The 22,202-nt window shown below is 37.8% G+C and overlaps 2 protein-coding genes and 1 non-coding gene across 5 annotated transcripts in view; all 3 read left to right on the top strand.

The window, feature by feature from the left end:
• The first annotated feature begins 15 nt into the window (after positions 1–15).
• kansl2 (KAT8 regulatory NSL complex subunit 2) lies at positions 16–6,489 on the top strand. Its single transcript, XM_056268028.1, has 10 exons — positions 16–107; positions 926–1,178; positions 1,274–1,452; positions 2,073–2,187; positions 2,807–2,970; positions 3,048–3,214; positions 3,403–3,493; positions 4,341–4,594; positions 5,725–5,928; positions 6,035–6,489. Exons 2-10 carry the CDS (start codon positions 928–930, stop codon positions 6,128–6,130), a joined length of 1,521 nt encoding a protein of 506 aa, XP_056124003.1. The 5' UTR covers positions 16–107; positions 926–927; the 3' UTR covers positions 6,131–6,489.
• Positions 4,116–4,250, top strand: LOC130102236 (small nucleolar RNA SNORA2/SNORA34 family). Its single transcript, XR_008809162.1, has one exon. It is a non-coding gene; the product is annotated as a small nucleolar RNA SNORA2/SNORA34 family (small nucleolar RNA).
• Positions 6,490–7,441: 952 nt separating the features above from the next.
• Positions 7,442–22,202, top strand: part of nckap5l (NCK-associated protein 5-like) — a 31,099-nt gene continuing 16,338 nt past the window's right edge. For 2 of the 3 annotated variants that reach the window (XM_056267992.1, XM_056267990.1), the window contains exon 1: positions 7,442–7,653. The gene's annotated coding sequence lies outside the window, so the exon portion shown is untranslated. Of the gene's footprint in view, positions 7,654–17,497; positions 17,785–22,202 lie in introns of those variants that run through there. The other variant, XM_056267991.1, reaches the window with a different exon arrangement.

Raw genomic sequence — 22,202 nt, 5'->3', positions numbered from 1 at the left:
AAAATGGATGACGTTCCTACACAGAGCTCATTGTTAGTGCATTGCGTTGAAAGCTGGAAGGGGCAGCAGATGATCTCACGTAAACGTTAACCAGTATTACTCCATAGGTGAGTTTTCACGTAGAAATTATATTCTATAACGTATAAAAACATTTTTGGACTCAATTGATGATATATATTGATTAATTATATCAGTTTTTGTGAGTTAAAATCAAGAGTATCTCTTATCCTCCCAATTCAAAGATGGCCGAACAGCAGCACTGACGTATGGATTTGGCGCTTTCTGCATAAGATTAAAATGTCAATCTTATGATTTCTGAAAACGTTTTGGAACTCCTAGCATCTGTAATGCTAACGTTACAATTTTTTGCGAATGCAAAGTTAAAGAAATGATCTATACGACTGTCTGAATGCTCTTGGAGTTTACTGTATATCCCACATGCTTTTACGGGATCTAAACGAATCTCGTGTGCTGATGTAACTTACAGTCGTGTGCTGATGTGCAATTAACGTTAAATCAATCTCGTGTGCTGATGTGCCTTAACGTTACTATGTTACGTTAAAAAAAAGCATTTAAACGAGTTATTGTTTATCTTTAGCAGATGTGCATAATCATGTTGTAGCCAATGCTAAACTGACTTTTTGGTCCCTTTGTTGATATACAGTCATGACAATTAATTGCATTATTTGTTTATGGCATGTGGTATGTAGAAATATCAGGGATGAGGATATAATGAAATGTTAAAAGTTATTCTAAGAATTATTTTTTTGTGGTTATGCTTTAAGCGTCCTCTTATAAGCCTCATTATTCTCGAATTTTTAAAAATATTTATGCAGTAATGATGAATGACTGAAAATTCAGAGGACCTGAATTATGGTGTCTGTATTTGATTTGGTTATGTATGTTGACTTTCTCATTGCATCAGTGATGAACAGGATTCGGATCCACGTTCTGCCATCCAGCAGAGGTCGAGTGACTCAAGCTGCTCGCTCTCAAGAACCTCAGACCTGCTCCTTCACCCAGAGACCCTGTTCACAGCCTCGTCTGGAGGGCCTGGAGTTCTGCATCAAACATGTTCTTGAAGATAAAAATGCTCCCTACAGGCAATGCAGCTATGTTTCCAACAAGAATGGCAAGCGCTGCCCCAATGCAGCCCCAAAACCAGAGAAAAAAGAGGGGTGAGTGTGTTTTTTTTACTTCCTTAGCATGGTTAAGAAAGTACCTGGTTTCTATTTTTTTATTTGACTATTAATGTTGTTTTTCTTTCTGTTAGGGTTGCGTTCTGTGCTGAGCATGCACGCAGAAATGCTTTGGTTCAACAAGCCCAAATGCGGAAGGCATCTGCTTCCGGCCCGTCCCCTGAAGTTCTACTGTCTCAGCTCAGCGGCTATAGTCGGCCAGAATCTGGAGCTCACAGTCACGAGGGCCGAAGTGAAGCTAGTCGCATACTAGGTGAGATCTAATTCGCGTCTAATCGTGCTCTTACTTGCTTTTGGCCTTGCAACCATTGAGAAATCTGTTTTAAGTCTGAATGTGTTGTAAACAAGCCTGTGTGTGTGAACTGATAACTAAAGTGACTCCAGTTTGGTTGCTACTCCAGAGGAAATTAACAGCAGTAAAAATCAACATTAAATGTGGCATAAGCAACAAAAGACCTTATTATACTGGCTAAAAATTTAAATGCTTTTTTTTATTTTTAGATATGATTTCTGCTGTCTTTGAACTAACATCAAAGGATACTAACTAATGGTTTATGCATTTTATTATTTTAATGTAATAATTTTATTTAAGTTGTCATTTTTTGTTCTTTATTTTGTGATATTGTTTTCTAATAACCCTATCTATAGATGTGATTTTTTTTATGGTGATATGTTGTGCCATTTAAACATTTATTTATTTCTACAGAAATATTAAAATTATTAGTTTTTGTTCTGCCATTTGACACAAATAAATGTTTAATAGATTTGAGCATAACAGAATAAAATAATGATACAAGAGTTGCAGTGTCTTACATGTATTTTGTTTTATGCCGTTTGTCGATATAATTTGTCTATATTTTTTTCCTTGTATAGATGAAGAGAGCTGGAGTGAGGAGGAGCAGGATCCAATTGTTTTGGATCAGACATGGAGAGGAGACCCTGACAGTGATGCTGAAAGTCTTGATAGTGACCATGAAGACCCTTTGAAGTAAGACATTGCTCAATTAAATTTTCTTATCTGCTTTGTTTTGTACGATTTCTGCTTCTCTCGATTTGCTATCAGGATTAGTTAATAAATGCGGTCCATGCAACCAACAATACTTAGTAAAAATTATTTGGAATTAATATTAGGAAATTCACTTTTTCACGTTTTTGCTTTTGAGAGAAGCTGCTCAAAGGTTCTACCAGTTTTCGTAATGCAAAGCAGTTGAAAACTACTTAGCCACCGTCTGTTTGCACTGTTTAGCCATTTTGTGAGATGAACATGGCTAAAAGGAGAAGAAAGACACCCCTTTTGATAATTATATATACAATTATATATTAGTATATAATTATAATTGTATATATAATTATAATTATATATACAATTATAATTGTATATATTATACAATATACTATAATATATACAGTATATATTGTATACTGATATATTGTATACTTTGTATATATATTGTATACATTGTATACTTGTATTAGTATACAGTATATATTGTATACTTGTATACATAACTAAAATAGTTATGATAATAATCATGATTATCAGTTTAACCATTATCGTGCTGCCCTCCCTGAGATGTCAGTTGATGAGTGTGACTTATTTTCTATAGGCATGCGGGTGTTTACACAGCAGAGGAAGTGGCGCTCATCACACGTGAAAAACTAATCAGACTTCAGTCCCTCTACATAGACCAATTCAAACGTCTGCAACACTTATTAAAAGAAAAGAAACGACGCTACCTGCATAGCCGCAAGATTGAGCATGAAACAATTGGTAAGGCTGCTGCTGTTATTCTTTGGTTGCATTCATGTGTTCAGTCAACATATAATATAATCAATTTTGTGATGCAGGGAGCAGCCTGTTAACGGGTCCAGAGGGCCTGTCCATGAAGGAACGAGAGAACCTAAAAAAATTAAAGGCTCTGCGACGTTATCGTCGGCGCTATGGAGTGGAGGCGTTGCTGCATCGTCAGCTCAGAGAGCGAAGACAAGCGATTACTGAGGGAGGCACGCCACAGGTATGGGTGGACTTTCTAGTAACGTCTTATACGACAATAAAAGGTTTAATCTCTACAGACCTGAATGACATTTGATTTTCAGACTGTGAAATGGACATCAGTCTGAGCCTATTGCCATGCTCAGTAACTTTTTATTAACGTCATTTGTGCATCCTTTTAATTCTTTTGTGTTTTTTTTTACCACACAGGCGATGCGTTTAGGCCAGAGATGTATTTCCTTTGTGGAAGGGACACGCTGTTCAAATCAGTGTCTGCCGATGACACGACATTGCGTCTCTCGTATCCTTTTTCGTTTCTGTTGTATCTATGCATGTAATGTTCAGATCTATTAAACTTGTTTTTTTGTTTGTTTTCTGGCAAATAGAAAAAAAATTTAGACTGATAATTTGAGTAGTTTGTTGTATATATATTGTTCAGGAGTTTGGAGTCAGTAGGATTTTTTTTGCTTATTAAGTGTCTTATGCTCAGCAAGGCTGCATTCATTTGATAAAAAAATACAGTAAAAACAGTAATATTGTGAATTACAATTGTTTGAAATTGTTTTAAAATTAAAAACGGTTTTCTATTTTAATATATAATGTAATTTATACCTGTGGTGGCAAAGATGAATTTTCAGCATCATTACTCCAGTCTTTTGTGTCACGTGATCATTCAGGAATCATTATATTATGGTGATTTGGTGGTCAAGAAACATTTCTTATCTTTGTTGAAAATAGTTCTGAAAACTTTTGATCAGAATAATGTTCTGTTTGAACAAAATTATTAATTTCTTATAAAAATATCTTGCTGACTCCAGACTTTTGAATGAAAATAGACATTTAGTTAATAATAATATAGTATATTTTCATTATATATATATATATACACATACACACATATCACACATATCACACATGCTCTTGTAGCCCTGAATCAAGGCCCGCAGTTTGCTGTAGCTGTTGGTTTCAAACAGTGGCTTATACAAAAGTCTTCTAATGGTCTGTTTACTTCCCAGAATTATCTAATGGTGAAGTCCATTCTGTTTGAAGGAACAGTTCATGTTCTCCACCTCATCTTGCCTCCCATATCTTTGACATTTAAAAGTTATTTCCCCAGTTGTCATTATCTCCTTAACCCTTCACAATAGACATTTATCAAGATAGTGGCCAAGTTTTATTCAAGATGTGCCCTGGTCTGAAGGACGTTCCATGTGATCGGCCTGTGCACATGGGACAGTCTGAGGAGCCCCGCTGTCCTCTGCACCTGTCTCTGCCTCCACCCATGTACCAGCCCGAGCAGGAGTCTCTTGCCCCGGAGCAGTTGGCGTCTGCGCCCACAGACATGTACCTCAGTGCTGCAGAGCTCCAGCCAACAGAAAATCTACCTCTGGAATTCAGTGATGTATGATTTGTGTTGGTTTTTCTCATTAAAACAAAAATCGCTGTGTGCAATTGCTTTTCTCATATGTGTTTTGGCACATCCCTTCCTTCACACAAAGTTTCCCATTATCAGAATAATTAAGTCTGCAATCTGCGCTAAATTTGTTCACCAAAACCCCTTACTCTCTCTTCAGATTGCTGAGGTATCTATCAAGTATCTACATGCCTGCTAACAGTGCTGCTCAAACATGTTCCCTGCAGTGTAAATCATATCCCGTAGCCTCACATGAATGAAAAGCAAATTAATCTAAATGTTCAGCAGTCCTCTTCCTTTAATTTTGTTTCTAACATTTTCTGTGCCCATAGTAAAACCTCTAATTTAATTTCTTTTTTGGAAACGTCTCATTTTCCTGTTATGCCACAAGCTATTTATGTGCTTTTCCATTATTTGTTCCCATTGCCTGCTTTCAAAAACAAACAATATTGCAAATTTACCCATATTGCTGGTTTTTTTTTGTGTTGGTTATTTGGCCGTCAGTGACAATTAGATGTTGAGCTGTTAAGTAGATTTTATTAAATATAAGCTATTTTGCAAAAACACGTTCACTTATAAAATAACTGGTTAGGTACTACACCTAAAACGTAACTTAATGTGCTATTAATTGAGACATTTAAAAGAAAGTTTAAATAAAAAAAATTATGAAAGTCTCAGATTAATACCAAGCTAGTGGTGATTTGTACTATATTTTGCACTATATTTTTAATATAAATTTCTGATTTTATTTGGTACATTGTCATTGCACAAAATATGAATACTAAATCAGTTATCAGCCAAAAGCAGTTTTTTTAATCTGATATTGAATTTCTCTCATTTACCAATTTTACATGTAGTTTACCTTTGCCGTATTTTTTTTTTTTTTAAAACACTTATAATTTAACACTAAAATGTGATATTTAGCCATTTTCATACTGTACATTATAATCACGTAATGCCTAAATTGTTGCATTTAAATTTTTTTTAGACAAAATAGCATACAATTTATCAGCTATTAATTGGTTATTGACCATACCATAAAATAATTTCTATGCCGAATTTAAATATTGGTGCATCCCTAATCATCAGTGATGTAATTAAAGTCTGTTGGTGTGCAGGATCTTGATGTTGAAGATGAGGGATTGCAGTGTCCCCCATCCCCCTTGCTGTTTGATACAGCGCTTGCATTAGAGGACCAAACCATCAGAGAGATTGCCGAGGCCCCCATGGACATACTGACAGGGACGGAGCATGGATATCTAGACGGATCTGCCCAAGATGTTGAGCTCTCAGAGAGAGACAAGGTGTCTGTGGAAGATGAGGTAATTATCACTTGGAATACGCAAACGATGCAACCTCAGTGGTGTGTCTATTCTTTGCAATGACAAGTGGGCATTTAAGCACCATAGCTACTGTCTTGTTTTACAGGTTGAATCTGAAATACTTGAAGCAGTTGGACAAGTGGTTCCCATGCTGAATTCATCAAAGGATTCTGACACGAAAACAACAGATGCCTTATCCTGAGCACCTTGTGACCTGATTTTCTCAGCTGTTGTACCCTTGATATTTCAAACAGTTCAAATATCTATTTAAAAGCCATATTCCGGAAGTCTGCTTTCATCACAATTTAACCCAACATTCTCTTTACTTAAAATAGCACAATGGCACATGTTCTGATATAGATTGCAAGTGTCTTCTGCACAGCAGTGCCAGTGACAGTATATGCACATAGTTTGTATTTTGTAAGGCAAAGATGAGGTATGTGTTTAAGTACAGAAAGTCTCCAAGCACCATCTCCATTTTTATCCAGCACATTTCTGGTTCGATATGATATTCATGACTCATACTGGGAATTGTTCACTAAAATAAACCTTTACATCTCATCTTGCTCTTGTTAATTATAATTTTGCATTCATGAACGGAGCTCCTCTGGGACCGTCAGGGTTCCTAGAAATATCAGGGCATTTTTATCATCAGAGTCATGGAAATTTCTATAGTGGATATAACATGGTTCTTGTAATGATCAGGGTTGGGTTTTCCAAAAGTATCGTTAGCCAACTTTGGTCGCATGTACCATTAAACTCTTATTGGTAATGACAGAACTTGCATCCATGCATTTGGCTTTGGGAAACGCACCCTTGGTTTGTTGAACTTCCTTGCAAGTTTGATTTGTGTGCAAATTGTTATTTTGAGTTGGTTCTTTTTGATAATTCAGTCAAACTGGTTCACATAAAGATTCATTAGTGATTTTTCTATGTCAGAAATCCTTGTACAGTAAACACAAATGACTGGAAAGGTCATGCAAATTGGTCAAACGAGTGAGAACCCTGGACAATGTGTCTGGATGTTGAACAATTACTAGGTGAGCTCCCTACTTTGAAAATTAAGCAGTTTGATTTGGAACATGTTGGCTATTAAGTAGAAAAGATTAGTAGAAAATAATAGAGTTTGGAATTTTATATATATTTTTGAATTTATTTATTATTATATAAATTACATTTTATACAATTAAAGGCATAAACACCACAAAAGAAAATATGCAGATTGGCCACAGAACACTGAATTGCATTTTAATCTTGAAGGACAGATATAAATAAAGAATCGCTGCTTAGTCACAAATCATGATTAATGCAATCACTGCAGATGCGTAACGAAAATAACGCGATGACACCGTAGCTTAATAAAACAGACTATTTTAGCAAATTAAAAAAAATCTATTAAACAAGATGAATGTGTGAGGCAAAACTATAAATGAAAACATGCTTTTGAAAATGCTACGTGGAGCCCAAGATAGGGCCTTTTAATAAAAGTGGGGCGGGCAACACAATTTCAAGCCATGACATCACTTTTCCTGCGAGTGCTTTAACCTAAACACGGGAAGAGAGACGGATGGGAAGAGACGACGATAAAAGCTCTAATCAGCGGCTGGGGAAACAGATAAACATGTCCACAAGCTGTGAATTTAAAAGTACAGTTCAAGGTATTTCTTAGCGATATTCATCGGGGATATTTTCACACCTTCCGAAGCAACACAAGGATCGCGCGAGGTAAAGATCTCCTTTTTCCCAGCTATCGCGCGCACAGTTTGACGTTTACGTGTCAAAAGTATACTGATTTTGCAAAATGTAATGTACTATGGATATTGTAGGGTTTTGTTGTGGTTATAAATGTTGATGTGCGCGGTGTAAGATTGGAAAGGGAAATGTGGGGCATTAGCCATCCGGCTATCTGGGACACCGGTGGGGTTGTAGACTGAGGATGCTTGTCGTGATATCCTGCTTTGCTCAGAAATATTGCGCTTGGCTCTTTAAATCACTAATTCTGCAACAATAGATTTTTATATGTTGCTTAAAATATGGACTTTGCATTCTTCATGGTAGTGCACAAAAATCACAATAATCCGATCTTATCCTAAGCCTTTGCATCAGTTTCCCCGGTTCACTCTGTTTTATGTAGTTAAAGCTATAGCCCTTCCTCTTTCTACAGCACCGCGAACGTGCAGTCTGTTTATAGCTACACACTTTGGCAACCCACAACTTTTGTGTTTACTTGTGTGTGATGAGAACGCAGACTGCATTGTAAAATTGCTAATTTTGGCAGTTCATTCTGCTAGAGACCCTAAAACAGCAACTAATTCAAGAGTAATTGAGGGTAAAAGCATGTCCCCAGCCCCTCCCCTTTAATATTTTACAGATGTTTTTCACATTTGCAAGTCCCATGTTCAAAACCATGTTAAGGCTGGCTCGCAACCTACAATTCTCCCACATCTAATATTCAAGATATTTGGGAGATTGTTCAATTAGAGGAACTTTTCTGTCTCTTATTTTTTTTTTTTGTATCTCTTTAATTACTCTTATCTATCTATCTATCTATCTATCTATCTATCTATCTATCTATCTATCTATCTATCTATCTATCTATCTATCTATCAAAGAATCACCGTTCTTGCTGTCATTACCATTAAAATGTTCTTAATTATGGAAAATACAAGTATCTAGCACATCGTTTCTCAAGTGGACGTTTAAAGATCATTTTAATTAATTTTCACTTCATAATCTGAGAGTTGCTTTACTGGATGGGTGTCATTACCACCAAACCGGACAGTTTTTTGAGAATATTATTTCAGAAGCTGTTGATTAAAAGTTAATTGACTGCTATAACTCAATTGTTGTGTTATCAATTCCATGGTTTATCCATAACTTTTTACTACAAAAAGTGAAAATTGTCATTAGCATTACACGTCATTGCCATCACATTATACCAAAATCTATTTAAAAGTTCAGATCTTTATACATATATATGTATGTATGTGTGTGTGTGTGTGTGTGTGTGTGTGTGTGATAAATGCTTAACATAGTTTGAAAAAGTTTCATTTGTGGTGCCTCTATTTGAAGAATCATAGAGCTCTTGAAATTTTGATGCCCATGTTGCACAGCCTGAAGTAAATAATGTCCCCAAAAATAGCTGACAGCAATCGAAGGCGAGATAAACTCCAAATTGCTCAGTAAACCAAATTGCCACAGAGGACATTAGATGCAGCAGGGAGCCTTGCTCCCAGTTTGCTGATAGTCATGGTTGTGTGGTAATTCTGCGAACTACTCCCATGATCACAACATTATCTTTGTGTATCTTTTGATCTTTTTGCATGCCCGGCGGATATGCATTGTCCTTAATGGGAGTCAGATGACATAGGCAAGATCACATTATTAAAGATTCCAAGACACTTAGTGAGGAATTCGGAATGTTGTCCGAGTGCTGTGTGAAAATATGAAAACGTTTCCATAGCTCCAGATTATCTATTTGTGCTACTATATCTGTCTAAGCTCTTTGTGTTTTTTTTTTTGTTTATATATATATATATATATATATATATATTGCATGCGATTTATCCTTGCTTATAGAACACACACATGCTAGTTTGCTCTAGGCATTTTGTGTGAAGCAGATTTTCTTGTTGGACGTCTTCACTCTGCAATGCAATTACAGTCTCATTTCTGGGTGCAATTTTTTTATTTATTTTTTATTCTGCTTAAAATATAACTCCTAGCTTTATAGAAGAGAGAATGATCAAAATAAAAATGAATGGCAATCAAAATGGCATAGAACGTCTGTTCTAACTTTAGATCATCTTACGTGGGTGTTCCTTGCTTTGTTTACGATATGTGTACCGGCAGCGTCAATTTCTCATTTTGAATGACGAATATAGACAAATATATCTGCAAAAATAGACAGTTGTCTCATTTACACGCATGCGCAGAACGCGCATGCTAGCTGGCAGTCGGCTGTAGTTCTCTCGGTGTGTTCAAGTGCAGCTTTCTTGCCCCGACGCAGGCGACAACACAGTCGGCTTTCATCAGCACTAGTTGTTTGGCGTCGGTTTGGTGTGTCTCTACCTTAACACCTACATGAGTTTTTTGCAACTGACTCCATACTAATAAATATAGCAAATTCTGTAGAAATCCTCTGACTTAAACCAGTGTAGTTTGCATTCCTAAATGTAATGGCTGTGCCAAAGTGGTCACGCAACTATTGTTCCCATATATACATATTTAAATAAGATGCTATCAGTCATAGCGCTGTAATGCATTTCAAAACGATACAGCTCCCACATGGCCTAAAGTTGTTACTCTGTTATGCTGTAGCCTGCGAACAGTGCAGTGTTTTGTTTTTCCAGGTTGTGGCTTATGATGTTATTCCATGGATTGGAGCCCAGAATGGTTGGGGGAGATTGTGCTTGGCCACCTGATCCTAGTGCACAGCAGAGACGCCGATCAGCTGCTATCACAAAGCAGAGCCACATGAGCCGCATACAAACAAAACCCCTGTGAAACATCTGATAAAGGAATGAAATCACACAGGGTGCTGTGGGAAAATTTACAAGTGATAAATTGCAGACCCCCCCCCCCTCACTTTAATGTTTGTTGTTAAAAGGTTTATGTCTTTATGTAAATATTTTTTAACTAATTGTCACCATGCTTCCCCAGTTGGTTGATTACATTTAAGAATTGCAAACATTTTTAGTATTACAAGTTTTCTGATATGTTTAAGTATGCAACTGTGGCATTATCTAATGAAATATGCTCTAATTTGCATACATTTCCAGAAAACAAATCTGAAAAAGCCAGGTTCAAAGTTGTTTTTCACTTTGTTGACATATTAGAGTCAAAGGTTTTTACAGATAGGGTTTTGGATATCTCTTTTTTTTTTATCACTCCATAACAGCCAGAAAAGAGGGGGAGGGGGGGATCAGGCAAATGATATATGAACAAAGCCCTCTGTAAAACCTTCAGAATATAGATAGGAGTAAAGTTTGGTGTTTGTAAGTGCTGCTGAAGTGAAGATTTCTGACTTTTTTGAGAAAACGGCCTTTAAAGATATCTATTGTAATTGAAATCTACAGACGCAAATAGATAAAGTGCAAAAGCGGTGCATAACTCACCCTCTAGTTGTTCCAAACCTGTATGAATTTCTTTCTTCTGCTGAACACAAAAGAAGATATTTAGAAGAATATGGGTGACCAAATAATTGATGGGCACCATTGACTTCCATAGTATTTTTTTTTCTCCATACTATGGAAGTCAATGGGGTCCATCAACTGTTTGGTCACCCATATTCTTCAAAATATCTTCTTTTGTGTTCAGCAGAAGAAAGAAATTCATACTGGTTTGGAACAACTTGACGGTAAGTGATTATAGAATTTTCACAAATCCCTTTAAAAAACATGTATTTTAGATGTTTTCGTTCTATTAATCTGAAACAACACGCTATGAAAAGCCAAACAGGCCAAAATTTACCAGTGCACGAAAAAACTGTGTTTTTGCCTGCAGTGTTTTGCATTAAGGAACCACCTCAGAAAGTAGGGAAGTGAACCCTTCCTTAAATTTAAACATGGAACTAGAGTTTTTAGCTTGCGCAGTTTCCTCCTTGTGCTGCGTTCGGTCATCTAAACATGGCTCCTTGGACAATTAGGGCTGAGGCATGAAATTGGAAGTTTTGGCAGTGGCTGTTTGGCTCTGAGAGCCTTCGTATAACCTGGCAGCCTGATTGAGGCCAAGTAGTCTTGTTTTAGTGTGAGGAAATGGAAGCCATCATTACAGCAGCATCTTTCTTGTCAACACAAAAGGCTAAAAAGTGTACTGATGGGCCAGCGTTGGCACAAAACATGCACAAACCTCCCTCCAGACACACAGGGTCTCGTTTTACCCATGCTGAGTTCGGACAACCATTTCTGTTATCAGTTTTCCCTGCTGGTGCATTTCCCCCACCCTGCTCCTGGCAAACAGTTACCATGGTTATGGATTGGGGGATCATATAAATGTAGAAAACTCATCAATTACTCTGGGATGCTGGAAAGATATGCCGTATACACAGCAGGGGAGTGGGCTGCCATCTCCCCAAGACATTACTACTGTTTTCACAAACACTGCAGAAATTTGGATGAGAGCAATTACTCTTGCTGATTTCTCCCCCTCTAGACTTTGTTGTGTTTTTGAGGTGCACAGTGAGACTTTCTTGCACATCCTTGCCTGTATTTTACATATTCATGTAGCCTATATGGGTGACTGGCATGATACTCATTTTCTTTTGTCTGGATCTGTTAATTTATTAAATATCAAATCATTTGACTTTTTATGACAAGGTGAGGTTCAGGTTGTAAAATGTCAAGTGGTGTGTGTGACTGCCCAAAAATCAAATTAATAATAAATTATATTTGTAAAAAATAAAAACCTTGAAAAATGTGAGGATGAATGGTGAAAATATATTCTTTTATGCTTCATGGTTACACCACATGATATTTTTGTCTAGTATACATTTTATATGTTCTAGTATAGTATTTTTATATTTTTTTCAATATATTTAAATTTAGCTTTTTAGCCATTAATTGTTCAGTTTTATTCATTTTAGTAGCCTATTTCAACTTGAACTTTATTTTATTTTAGGTAGTTGCCAAGGCAACATTTTTGTTTTCATTTTCGTAAAAAAAATGTTTACGTTTTTGTCTAATATTTAGATTTAATTTTATTTAAGCTTTATTTTAATAAACAAAAATATATTTAAAAAAAGTTTTAGTTAACAATAACAACATCGGTCATTAATCTTTTGTAGAAAAATGGTATAAAATACATAATTTAACTTTTTCTCCCCTTTCTTTATCATGGACACACTTATGTCATTGACTCATATGTTAAGGTATATATTATTACAGTGGGTTTGTCAAGAGTACATTCCTATTTCCTGTATACTTATTAGCAAGTAACAGTATATTTTGCGTTAAACAGTGGTGCTTAGAGAACCAATCAGCAGTGACCTACTGAAAGCGATGCACCATTGCACAAATATATGGATTTATTTTGCTTCACATTCACACTGCAGAAAAAAAAAACGAAGCAAACATTTGCTTTGGTTTCTCACAGTGTGCCAGTCTTCAGCTGCAACAAACATTCAATTCATAGTTTTACTCTGCGGAAATATGCTTTGGAATGTGGCCTTAATCAATTCAGGCAAACCAGGTCAATGGCACATCCTGTTTGGGGAGAGAGGGGATAAATGTCTATGATTTGGTTGGGCAGCAATGAGAGTCAAACAAACCTCATCGTCAGTGGTGTAGAGTGGGGCACTTGTACAGCACTATACATTTGATATGGCAGGGGTCCCTTTTCTCTGGCACAAAGAGACTACAGTCACGGACCCCCTTTGAAAAGCCACACCACCACCCTGTTTGAAAGCCGGGAAAAATGGCCTCACGTGCTTTCATTTCCCTTCTTTTTTTCTCTCGAAATGAAAGCGTCGGTGGTTTAGGATCCTGCGACCTTTAACCCGTTAATTACACCAACTATTCCCCCGAGAGGCTTACCAAAGCTGATGTATGTAATGTTTATGTTAAATATGCATCCTGCCCTGCGACAGGGTCATTTCTTTTAAAACACCCACATTATCAATCTGGCCCTTAAGAGCGGTCCGCAACCTTTTTTGGCCGACAGAATTCACATATTTATGTAGCGCAGAGGATTAATGGCTGGACGGAAGTACACAGAATACATTAATACGGCTTAAATATGGATTCTTGCGTTTCTAAGTGGACTGTGGCCACATGCGGCAGAACAAAAGAGGAAAGGTAGGGAGCCGACATGGCTGCGGCGGCCCAGCTGGAAGGTGCCGGAGGGCATTCGCTTTGAGCCACGACGCCTGGTGTCCAGATGTTTAGTAGCTGTGTCCATGTTCACTGGCTCTGCAAACTGCTGAAAGCCAGGCTTCACTGCACTTTACTGCAGTGCCGGCACGGGGACACCGGCTCGGCCAGCACAACTCACATGCCAGCCTGCAAACCGAGCGCATATGCACACTGTTTTATTATGCCGAGCTGTTTATTTTACAATGGAAGAACATTTTTCCAGGTTTGTTATATGTGTGGCTTTTTTTCTTCTTCTTTGTTTATCAATGGAACCCGAGCCCATTTTCCCCTCCCTCTTTTTTTTTTTGTGAGCGTAGCCAATACAGTAACCGGTGTGACATTTAGTCAAGGTGGTAACCATGACTACAAGATTATTCCGCTTTGGCTTTACCAGATGTCCTTGTCCAGCAGATGTAGCGTTTACTCGTGTGTTTGTGACCTCCAAGTCAAATTTGCTTTGTCAGGCGGGTTATTTTGTCTCAGCATGTTTGTACAGTTCGTACATGTGTGTTATGTTTGGAATTTAGTGTTCACACAGATTCTTGAATTGATGTGCCTTCCATCTAGGAGGATAAATAATTTTAGAAGTTATTGTTTATCGGAAAAATCATGGTGCTCAATTGTCAGTGTTTACCACTACGTAATTGTTGCTGTAATACAGAAGATGCATTCCCCACGGGGCAGAAGGAGCGGTCAGTTTAGCACAGTGGCGTACTGCCCCTCCCTCTCCACCCTAGACTAGTGTCACATTTCTAAAAGGTGGATCAGCCCCTCCACCTCACATGGAGTTCAGCACATTACCGCCCATTAAGCTGTCTCACTCTCAATGGGGGCTTTTTTTGCCATGAGCCTGATTTATTCCTTTAATCCTGAGTCACCCAAATGCTTTGTCATTGACCAACTGCTGGCAAATGGAGTTGGACCAAACACTGGCAAATGTGTCACGAGGATTGTTTTATTAGGGATGCGGCAGTATTAAAATTCAAGCCGATATCAATACGCTGAATTTTCATGTGGCAGTCATTAAATATTATTGTTGTTGTTGTTATTATTATTATTATATATGATATATGGTATTATCCAAAAGAAGAACAGAAAAACACACTAAAAATCAATCATTAAAATCAGCAGATGTCAAATTACTGTTGTGATGCCTAAATGAAAGCATCACATTGATTTGACATTGACAAAAACTTTTTTTAATGATTGTATTGATTGATATTTTAAAATAGTGTCATTTTGTAAATAAATAGTTCAATTTAGTTTTATTTACATAATTAAATATGGATAACTGTTCATTCTGAGATCCCCTAAATCAGATTGAATGGAATAAAATATTATTTATTTATTTGGTTCCATCCATCCATCTACTATAATACCACTAAATTAATAATAATATATAGGCAGAAAAGTTATAGATACTAATATAAAATATAATAACAACTGAAGTAGTCTAATATATCATGCATCCCTATCTTTTAAAATATTTCTCTCTGTTTCTGCATCTTTGGAATATAATTTGGTTTTCAGGAGATCTTCAGTAAGATCAAGTGTTTCATTGTCTCCCACACAGAATCCAAGATTCCCTTATCAGCTCTATCAAATCACTATGTTGTTGTAGTTATGTAACATTTGTGAGTTTGTGAGTCAGATATTGCCCAGTCAGGCTCAATCAACAGTCTTGAAATGTAATTGCCTACAATACTTCCTTTGAGATTGTCTAATTAGGCCAAATGTCCAGCTGTGTTTAAGGAGATGTAGTTGAGCAGAACTGTTACAAGCATGTTAATGTCACTTGGCACCTGAGGCTTACAGACGCTTTCAAGTGTGCTGCACTTTGCATGTCATTGCTGAGTAGTCAATTGGTAACGCACTGGAAAGCCAAGACGACCTCCCAATAAGACTCTGATCTGAATTCCTGACATTTAAAACCATCATGTCACAATGCACCTCATTATGGATCCGGATCATTGTGTGTAATGCCGTAAGTCTATCCCTCTTGGGTGTTTAGAGACGTGAAAGTGGAGTTTAAAGGATCACAATGGACCTTTGTCCAGAAAGCTCTCACCCCTTGACTGTTGACTCCAAGACAACATGTGACCCCCTTGCATTTGGGTCATTTCATCCAATTTGGTCGACTCATGTGAAGACACTAACGCTAGCTGAGGTGGAATTTCTCCTACAGACATGCACGTATGAATTAGTATCTGGCAAGGCCATGATCTGAGGTTCATTCACAGTCAGGGATGAGCTTTTTCAGCCCTTTGGCCTCAGAGACTAGCCCTGTAGCCATAACACTGAGATATTTAGATAAGGTTTTAGTGCCTGCAAGTATTTTGCTGTCCTAGCAAAGGGATTGTTTTTTATTAGGGGAGGATTACGACAGTATCAAAATCTCCTCTCAGGTTACCAGTAAACATGTATACATGTGCAGTTATAATCTAGTTATAGCGAAGTAGAGTCTGCCTGTCAAAGTATACATGACGCAATGTGTAATCGAGCTACATTCACATTATATAGGACGCCTAGTCCAATTGCAAAACCCTTTATCCCTGAAGCATGTTTTATTAGATTGTGCTGATTTTAACCCTGTGAGAAACCTTTTTTACTCCGTTAACACTCTTGAAGAAATTTTTAATAAGGTTAAACCAGATGCAGTTTTAGAGTTTTTAGCAAAAATAGATTGTAAAAACCATCTGTATATAGTTTTACCATACATTTTCTCTCTATGAAAATAGCCACAGAAGCTGGCATGCCGTTTAAAACAAACATACAAACTTCACAAGTTGGTACAATTTCAGCCTGAGATCACTTGTCACAATTAGAAAATCTGGCATCTGTCAAATCATCTCGGATGTATTTAAGGGATAGTTCACCCAAAAATGAAAATTCTGTCATTTACTCACCCGCAAGTTGTTCCAAACCTGTATACATTTCTTTGTTCTGGTGAACACAAATGAAGGTATTTTAACCAGGCCATTCAATCGTGCCAGAACTGTTCAGTTTCCCACATTCCTCAAAATATCTTCCTTTGTGTTCAACAGCTCAAAGAAATGTATACAGGTTTGGAGTAAATGATGACAGAATTGTTATTTTTGGGTGAACTATCCCTTCAAGCGAGGTACGAAGAACTTTTTAAAAGTTATTAACTGAACATTGTTTTGTTTAAAAGTTGGACACTTTTTTTTAAATGCTGCATCCTAACGTTCAAGTCCGAACACTCTGAACACAAAACATGGCCAAAGGCACCAATCTGAATGCGTATAGCTCAAATAGGGGTGCTTTAAAAAGGGAATGAGATAATTTTTTTTTGTCTTTTCACAGTTCGTTTTTAATTTCCCCTAGTTTTTTATTTTATTTTAGTCACTTGGCTTACAGTGTTATTTATCCAGGTCAGGTTTTGGTCATGCAGCTCTACATTGACTTCCACAGTATCTGCAGTTGCAATCCAATCAGTGCAAGTCTGATAAAGCAGTCTCAATCCTCTTAGAAAAGAAGCTCCTGCTCCTTGACAAGGGGCCGAGTTGCCTGGGTAACTCCTTTTTTTTTTCCTGCGCCTGTTCGGATATCCGTCCTTGTCTTCATCTTTGTTCGGGGTGGCTTTTTGAAATATAACCCCCTCTATTTTTATGGCCTCTCCAGCAGTTGTAGGGTTAATGTTTAGCTGCAGCCGTTGGAGGAGGGAGAGACACTCAGAGGAAAGATGGGGGGCTGGCCCACAGCTGTTGTAGTAGGCTGGGTCTATTGGGGTAGGATGCCTGCCTCACACTCCCTTGAACAATGGGAGGACATGGAGTCCACTGCAGACAGCAGATACAGTTTCCTCGCACTTGCCTAAGGACAGGCACTGTACTACCAGAGTAGCGTGAGGAGGATTTCCTCGGAGGAACGCTAAAATATTGCAAAAGGGTTTCTTTGTGGCGTTTGCGGATCCTGCTCCCGTGTCTCACATTTGCCTTGCATGGGCTGCACTGAAACGTCTGGGATGCTCTGACTGGAATTAAAGGTAATTTTACGCATAGCTGTTTACAACACTGCTTTTTAGCCACAGTCGAATCCTGTCTATACGTTTTTCGCTGTATTTCAGTGACTTGTGTTAGCAGGCACTTTGTCAGGAGTGTGTTTCGTGAACCGTTAGATATCAGATTTGGCTTAGTGTGGAACAACTATGCATTTATCCCTTGGCAAACAGTTCTGGAGCAGTCTATATGATGTATTTTTTTCAATATTACCTTGCTGCATTAACGTTTTTGAAAGCTGTAGGTGATCATCTACGATCACCATGGCATTGATCATCATTTCCGTATGCTAATCAATCAAAACGGTTTGCTTAAGCCGGTGTAGCGTGCTGAAACGACCCAATACAAGTTTTCCTTGTCATGAAAAACAGCTGGTGCCATTTTTATAAGGACTATCAAAAAGTCTATTTCATCGCCATCTAGGTTAGAGAAGCAGTTGCATGCTAAAATGTTAATAAGCACAAGTCTGTTTGCATTGGTTCATGGACAACGTGGGTACATCCTTCAGTGTGATGCCTGAAGGACTCATTGTTTGGGTGTGAGTGATTATCTTATTTAACTCCAAGCCAACTGTAAGTAATTGAGAATTAGGTTGGAGTTCATTTACAGTTAGTCTGCGAATCAAAGTAGTCCTTGAACAAGCTGAAGCTTTTGCTTAGTCCTCATTTAAGTGTGTTTAGGTATAGCTCACGCTGCAGTCAAGGCTGTGTAGATGGAGACAATTGTGTAGATAGGTGCACTGCCGCAAAGGAACAACAATAGTGCATGAGTCTGCAGATGGCTGCATGGTAACTTTGCTGAGAGCTACAGAGTAACATGCCTTACCTTTCATGTTTGGAGCAAAATGGAGGACTAGACAGTCCATAAACATTTGTGGGGCCTTTGCTGTCACCGATGCGACAGCCAGAGCAAGTGGACCAAATCATCTTTAAAGCACACAGAAAATTGCAATGGAAATCTTTACCCCAGCTGCATAAACCTGCATTATTAAAGATTTTATTTATTTAATGCCACATTCAGGAATAGAAGCTGTCTCGCCATACTTCAAAGGCTCTTTATCCCCGGGAATAATTTACATCGAAGAGGAAAAAATAATGCCCTTAGGGACTTGATGGAATGTCTATATGTTTGTTTGCTTTTCCACAGAATGCTTTTATTCATTATAACTCTATTCAATGCGTTTGCAGACTGTCTATTTCTTCTCCTGGTGTGATTGATCATTTTATCAGCTCGTAAATCATGTGAACAGATCAATAATTGGGTTATGAAGGTGTCTGAGGGCTCTGTGCCCATTGTGCAGGGTGTGAATAATCAGAGACCGTCTCTTCGGATGCCGATTGGCTGTTTCTTAATAACTCCTCGAGTGTGGGGGATGGAGGCGGAGCTCCCAGCACATTTTGGAATCCCAGAGAGCCCTACTTCTGTTTGATTGCCTTCACACTGGCTTTATTCCACCCCTCTGAGCCATGCAGGTCCTCCCCCAACATCTACTTTCCCTTTTTATCGACACTCTTTTAAATCCTAATTTGCATTATTCGAGATATCATTCGTAACTGTACGAGCCTCCCCCCAAATATGCAAAATTTGGCAGATCCAAGCAGATCCATGGCAGTCATTCATCCATTCATGGCTTATTGCTGAACTGAAGCTGGTGAAAGAAATATGGGGGGGGGTTTGCACACTGACACAAAGGACTAAGTTAAATAGGCTTGTACCAAATTTCTTTGGAGAATTAGAAATTGCTGGAACTGTTTATACTATTAATTACCAGATTAAAATGTTTTAACATTGTTTTTGTAATTGCTAAAAGTATATAAATTAGATGTACTAAAAGGTATGTGGTTGTGATTTTCTCTTAGTCTTGATGCCCTTGTGCATTTGTTCAAATTGGCCCATAAGTGGTTCAATGCATGATGGTAAAAATTCATTTGACATTGTGTGCAATCTAAAGCTCCATCGTCTTTCTTTCTGATTGTGTAGACATTCTCCTCTACATCATTTGATCAAGTTTGCCAACCTTTCGAGAAGCTGTGTCCTTCATATTGTCAGATAAGAGTGGCTCTCTTGTGTTTGATATATCCAGCAGAACAGACAGTGGCCTCTGGTGTCTGACTCCGCCAGGCTTTGTTGGGGTTTCGTCTCTGAGTGGAGCTTTGATTTCTAGACTTAGTCACATTCAGTAGACTTCTCTCCTCTGGGCATCATACCAAGCCAGTGACTCAGAAGTATTGGAGAATATAAGTCCTACCAACATTAACAGTAGTCTCTCAGAAGCTTAGCCTCAATAAATGTACTGCTTTACAGACAAATGAGTTTGGGGCCCTGTTTTGGGTTTGCCACAGTGCTTTATTGCTATGTTTACTATACAGCATATCAGTGGATTAAGGGGCTTGCATTGTGCTTGAGCGCTGCCAAGAATCTTGTTGGCATGGGTGCTTGTTTGCCTCTGTTTTTGCTTGTCGCTAAAACCGACTCCACTATACTGTGCTATATACAGTAGGGCTAAAACTGTCCTAGATATTCTGGCGGATACGTCCACCCCTGGTATTCCAAAATTTTGGTTGGTGAATATGGATTTTTCAATGCCTGATTCACACCAAAATGTTACTCATCCTCATGTTGTTCCCAACCTGTATGACTTTCTTTTTCTTTTGTGGAACAAGGAAAGGTGAATTTATTAAGCATATTCCAGCCACTCTTTTTTTTAATGTACTGTAATGTAATGTAAAGCTGTCAATATAATGCAAGCTCCAAAACAAAAACAAAAGTCAAATTTATTTATATAGAGATTTATACAATATCTATTGTTTCAAAGCAGCTTCAAAATAATAAAATGAATCTGAAAATAAAAGGAATCAATTACAAAACAAATTCAATTTCAGAAGGAAATAGTGTGGTGGTTGTTCGTCTCAATTTAAATTCAATATTGTTTCAATTCAGTTTAATAACTCTCAATGTTGCAAAAAGCACCATAAAAGTATCATAAAAGTGGTCCATATGATTCATGTACTATAGTGATGTCAAATTTTTTTAATTGGATCTTTTAAATGAATTGATCAAGATTCAGACTAATCCTGTTCTCAAGTTCAACTCATTGATTCAGTGATTTTTTTGCAGCAGGTAACAGCTCACCAGAGAGAATGATTATCAGTAAATATGGGGTTTTCATTCTTTTTGTTGCACAAAGGTGTTGTATGGCTTTTGAAGACTTGGAGTATAGCACACAAGTCATATATGAACCGTGTTTATGGTGTAATTTTGGAGCTTGAAAGACCTAGTCCCCATTTACTTTCATTATATTTAAGTGTGGTAAAGATAATCTTCAAAAAATTCCCTTTTTGTTTTTTAAGAAACAAATAGCAGGTTTGGAACAACATGAGGGTGAGTAAATAAAGACACAATTTGCATTTCATCTATTTAATCAACAAAAGATCCTAGTGCAGATCTGGGTAGGCTGTGACACGTGTCCAGCACAGAGCGATATGATAGTGTGTGTGTGTGCAGCAACCTTAAGTTTAGGGCCAGATGCAAACTGATGCTAATCTGCTTAGATCCTTACAAGAGCACAGAGGATAAGCCCTGTTGCACTGAACACAGTACTTCTGTGTTTAAGAAATGATTGTGCTGCAGGTGAGGCCAACAGCCCTCAGGACGTCTGTTCTCGACAGAGCCACAGTTCGACAATAATACAAGAGCATCACCGCAAAATGTTAGTCAGGATTTGAAATCTGATCTGTTGTCTCAAAAGCATGCTAATGTTTCTAAAAGCAGTTTGACTGATTGTTTTCCATTCCTGGTCTTGGGGACACCATGGAGAGAATTTTTGGGTGAAACCTTGAATTAATAGTACTTGTTAAGGGAATTGAGTGCCAATTCAGCGGTGTGGTTAAAGGGTTAGTTCACCCAAAAATGAAAATTATGTCATTAATGACTCACCCTTATGTCGTCCCAAGCCCGTAAGACCTTCTTACGGAACACAGTTTAAGATATTTTAGATTTAGTCCGAGAGCTTTCTGTCCCTCCATTGAAAATGTATGTACGGTATTCTGTCCTTGTCCAGAAAGGAAATAAAGACATCATCAAAGTAGTCCATGTGACATCAGTGGGTTAGTTAGAATGTTTTGAAGCATCGAAAATACATTTTGGTCCAAAAATAACAAAAACTACGACTTTATTCAGCATTGTATTGTCTTCCGGTTCTGTTGTTCTGTTGTGGGCCGTGAGATTTCACGTAGTGTAACTACGCAAAGCTTCTGTGTTGCACGTTACACGTAGGCTCACTATTGGCCAACGCTGGTCATGTGTGATGTGTGTGACGTACAACCTAGAAGCTTTGCGTAGTTTCACTACGTGACATCTCACGGCCCACAGAGAAGGAAATGCATAGTTGAATAAAGTCATTATT

The sequence above is a fragment of the Rhinichthys klamathensis genome, unplaced genomic scaffold (assembly GCF_029890125.1).
Source record: "Rhinichthys klamathensis goyatoka isolate OS25496 unplaced genomic scaffold, OSU_Roscu_1.1 h1tg000269l_1, whole genome shotgun sequence".
Taxonomy (NCBI): domain Eukaryota; kingdom Metazoa; phylum Chordata; class Actinopteri; order Cypriniformes; family Leuciscidae; genus Rhinichthys; species Rhinichthys klamathensis.
The sequence above is the reverse complement of the archived record's forward strand: the minus strand, read 5'-3'. Positions and strand labels throughout refer to the sequence as shown.

Coding starts and splice junctions, on each gene's coding strand:
- kansl2 (XM_056268028.1), top strand. CDS start 928: ATGAACAGGATTCGGATCCACGTTCTGCCATCCAGCAGAGGTCGAGTG. Junction 1,453..2,072: donor TGAAGCTAGTCGCATACTAG/GTGAGATCTAAT, acceptor TTCCTTGTATAG/ATGAAGAGAGCTGGAGTGAG. Junction 5,929..6,034: donor AGGTGTCTGTGGAAGATGAG/GTAATTATCACT, acceptor CTTGTTTTACAG/GTTGAATCTGAAATACTTGA.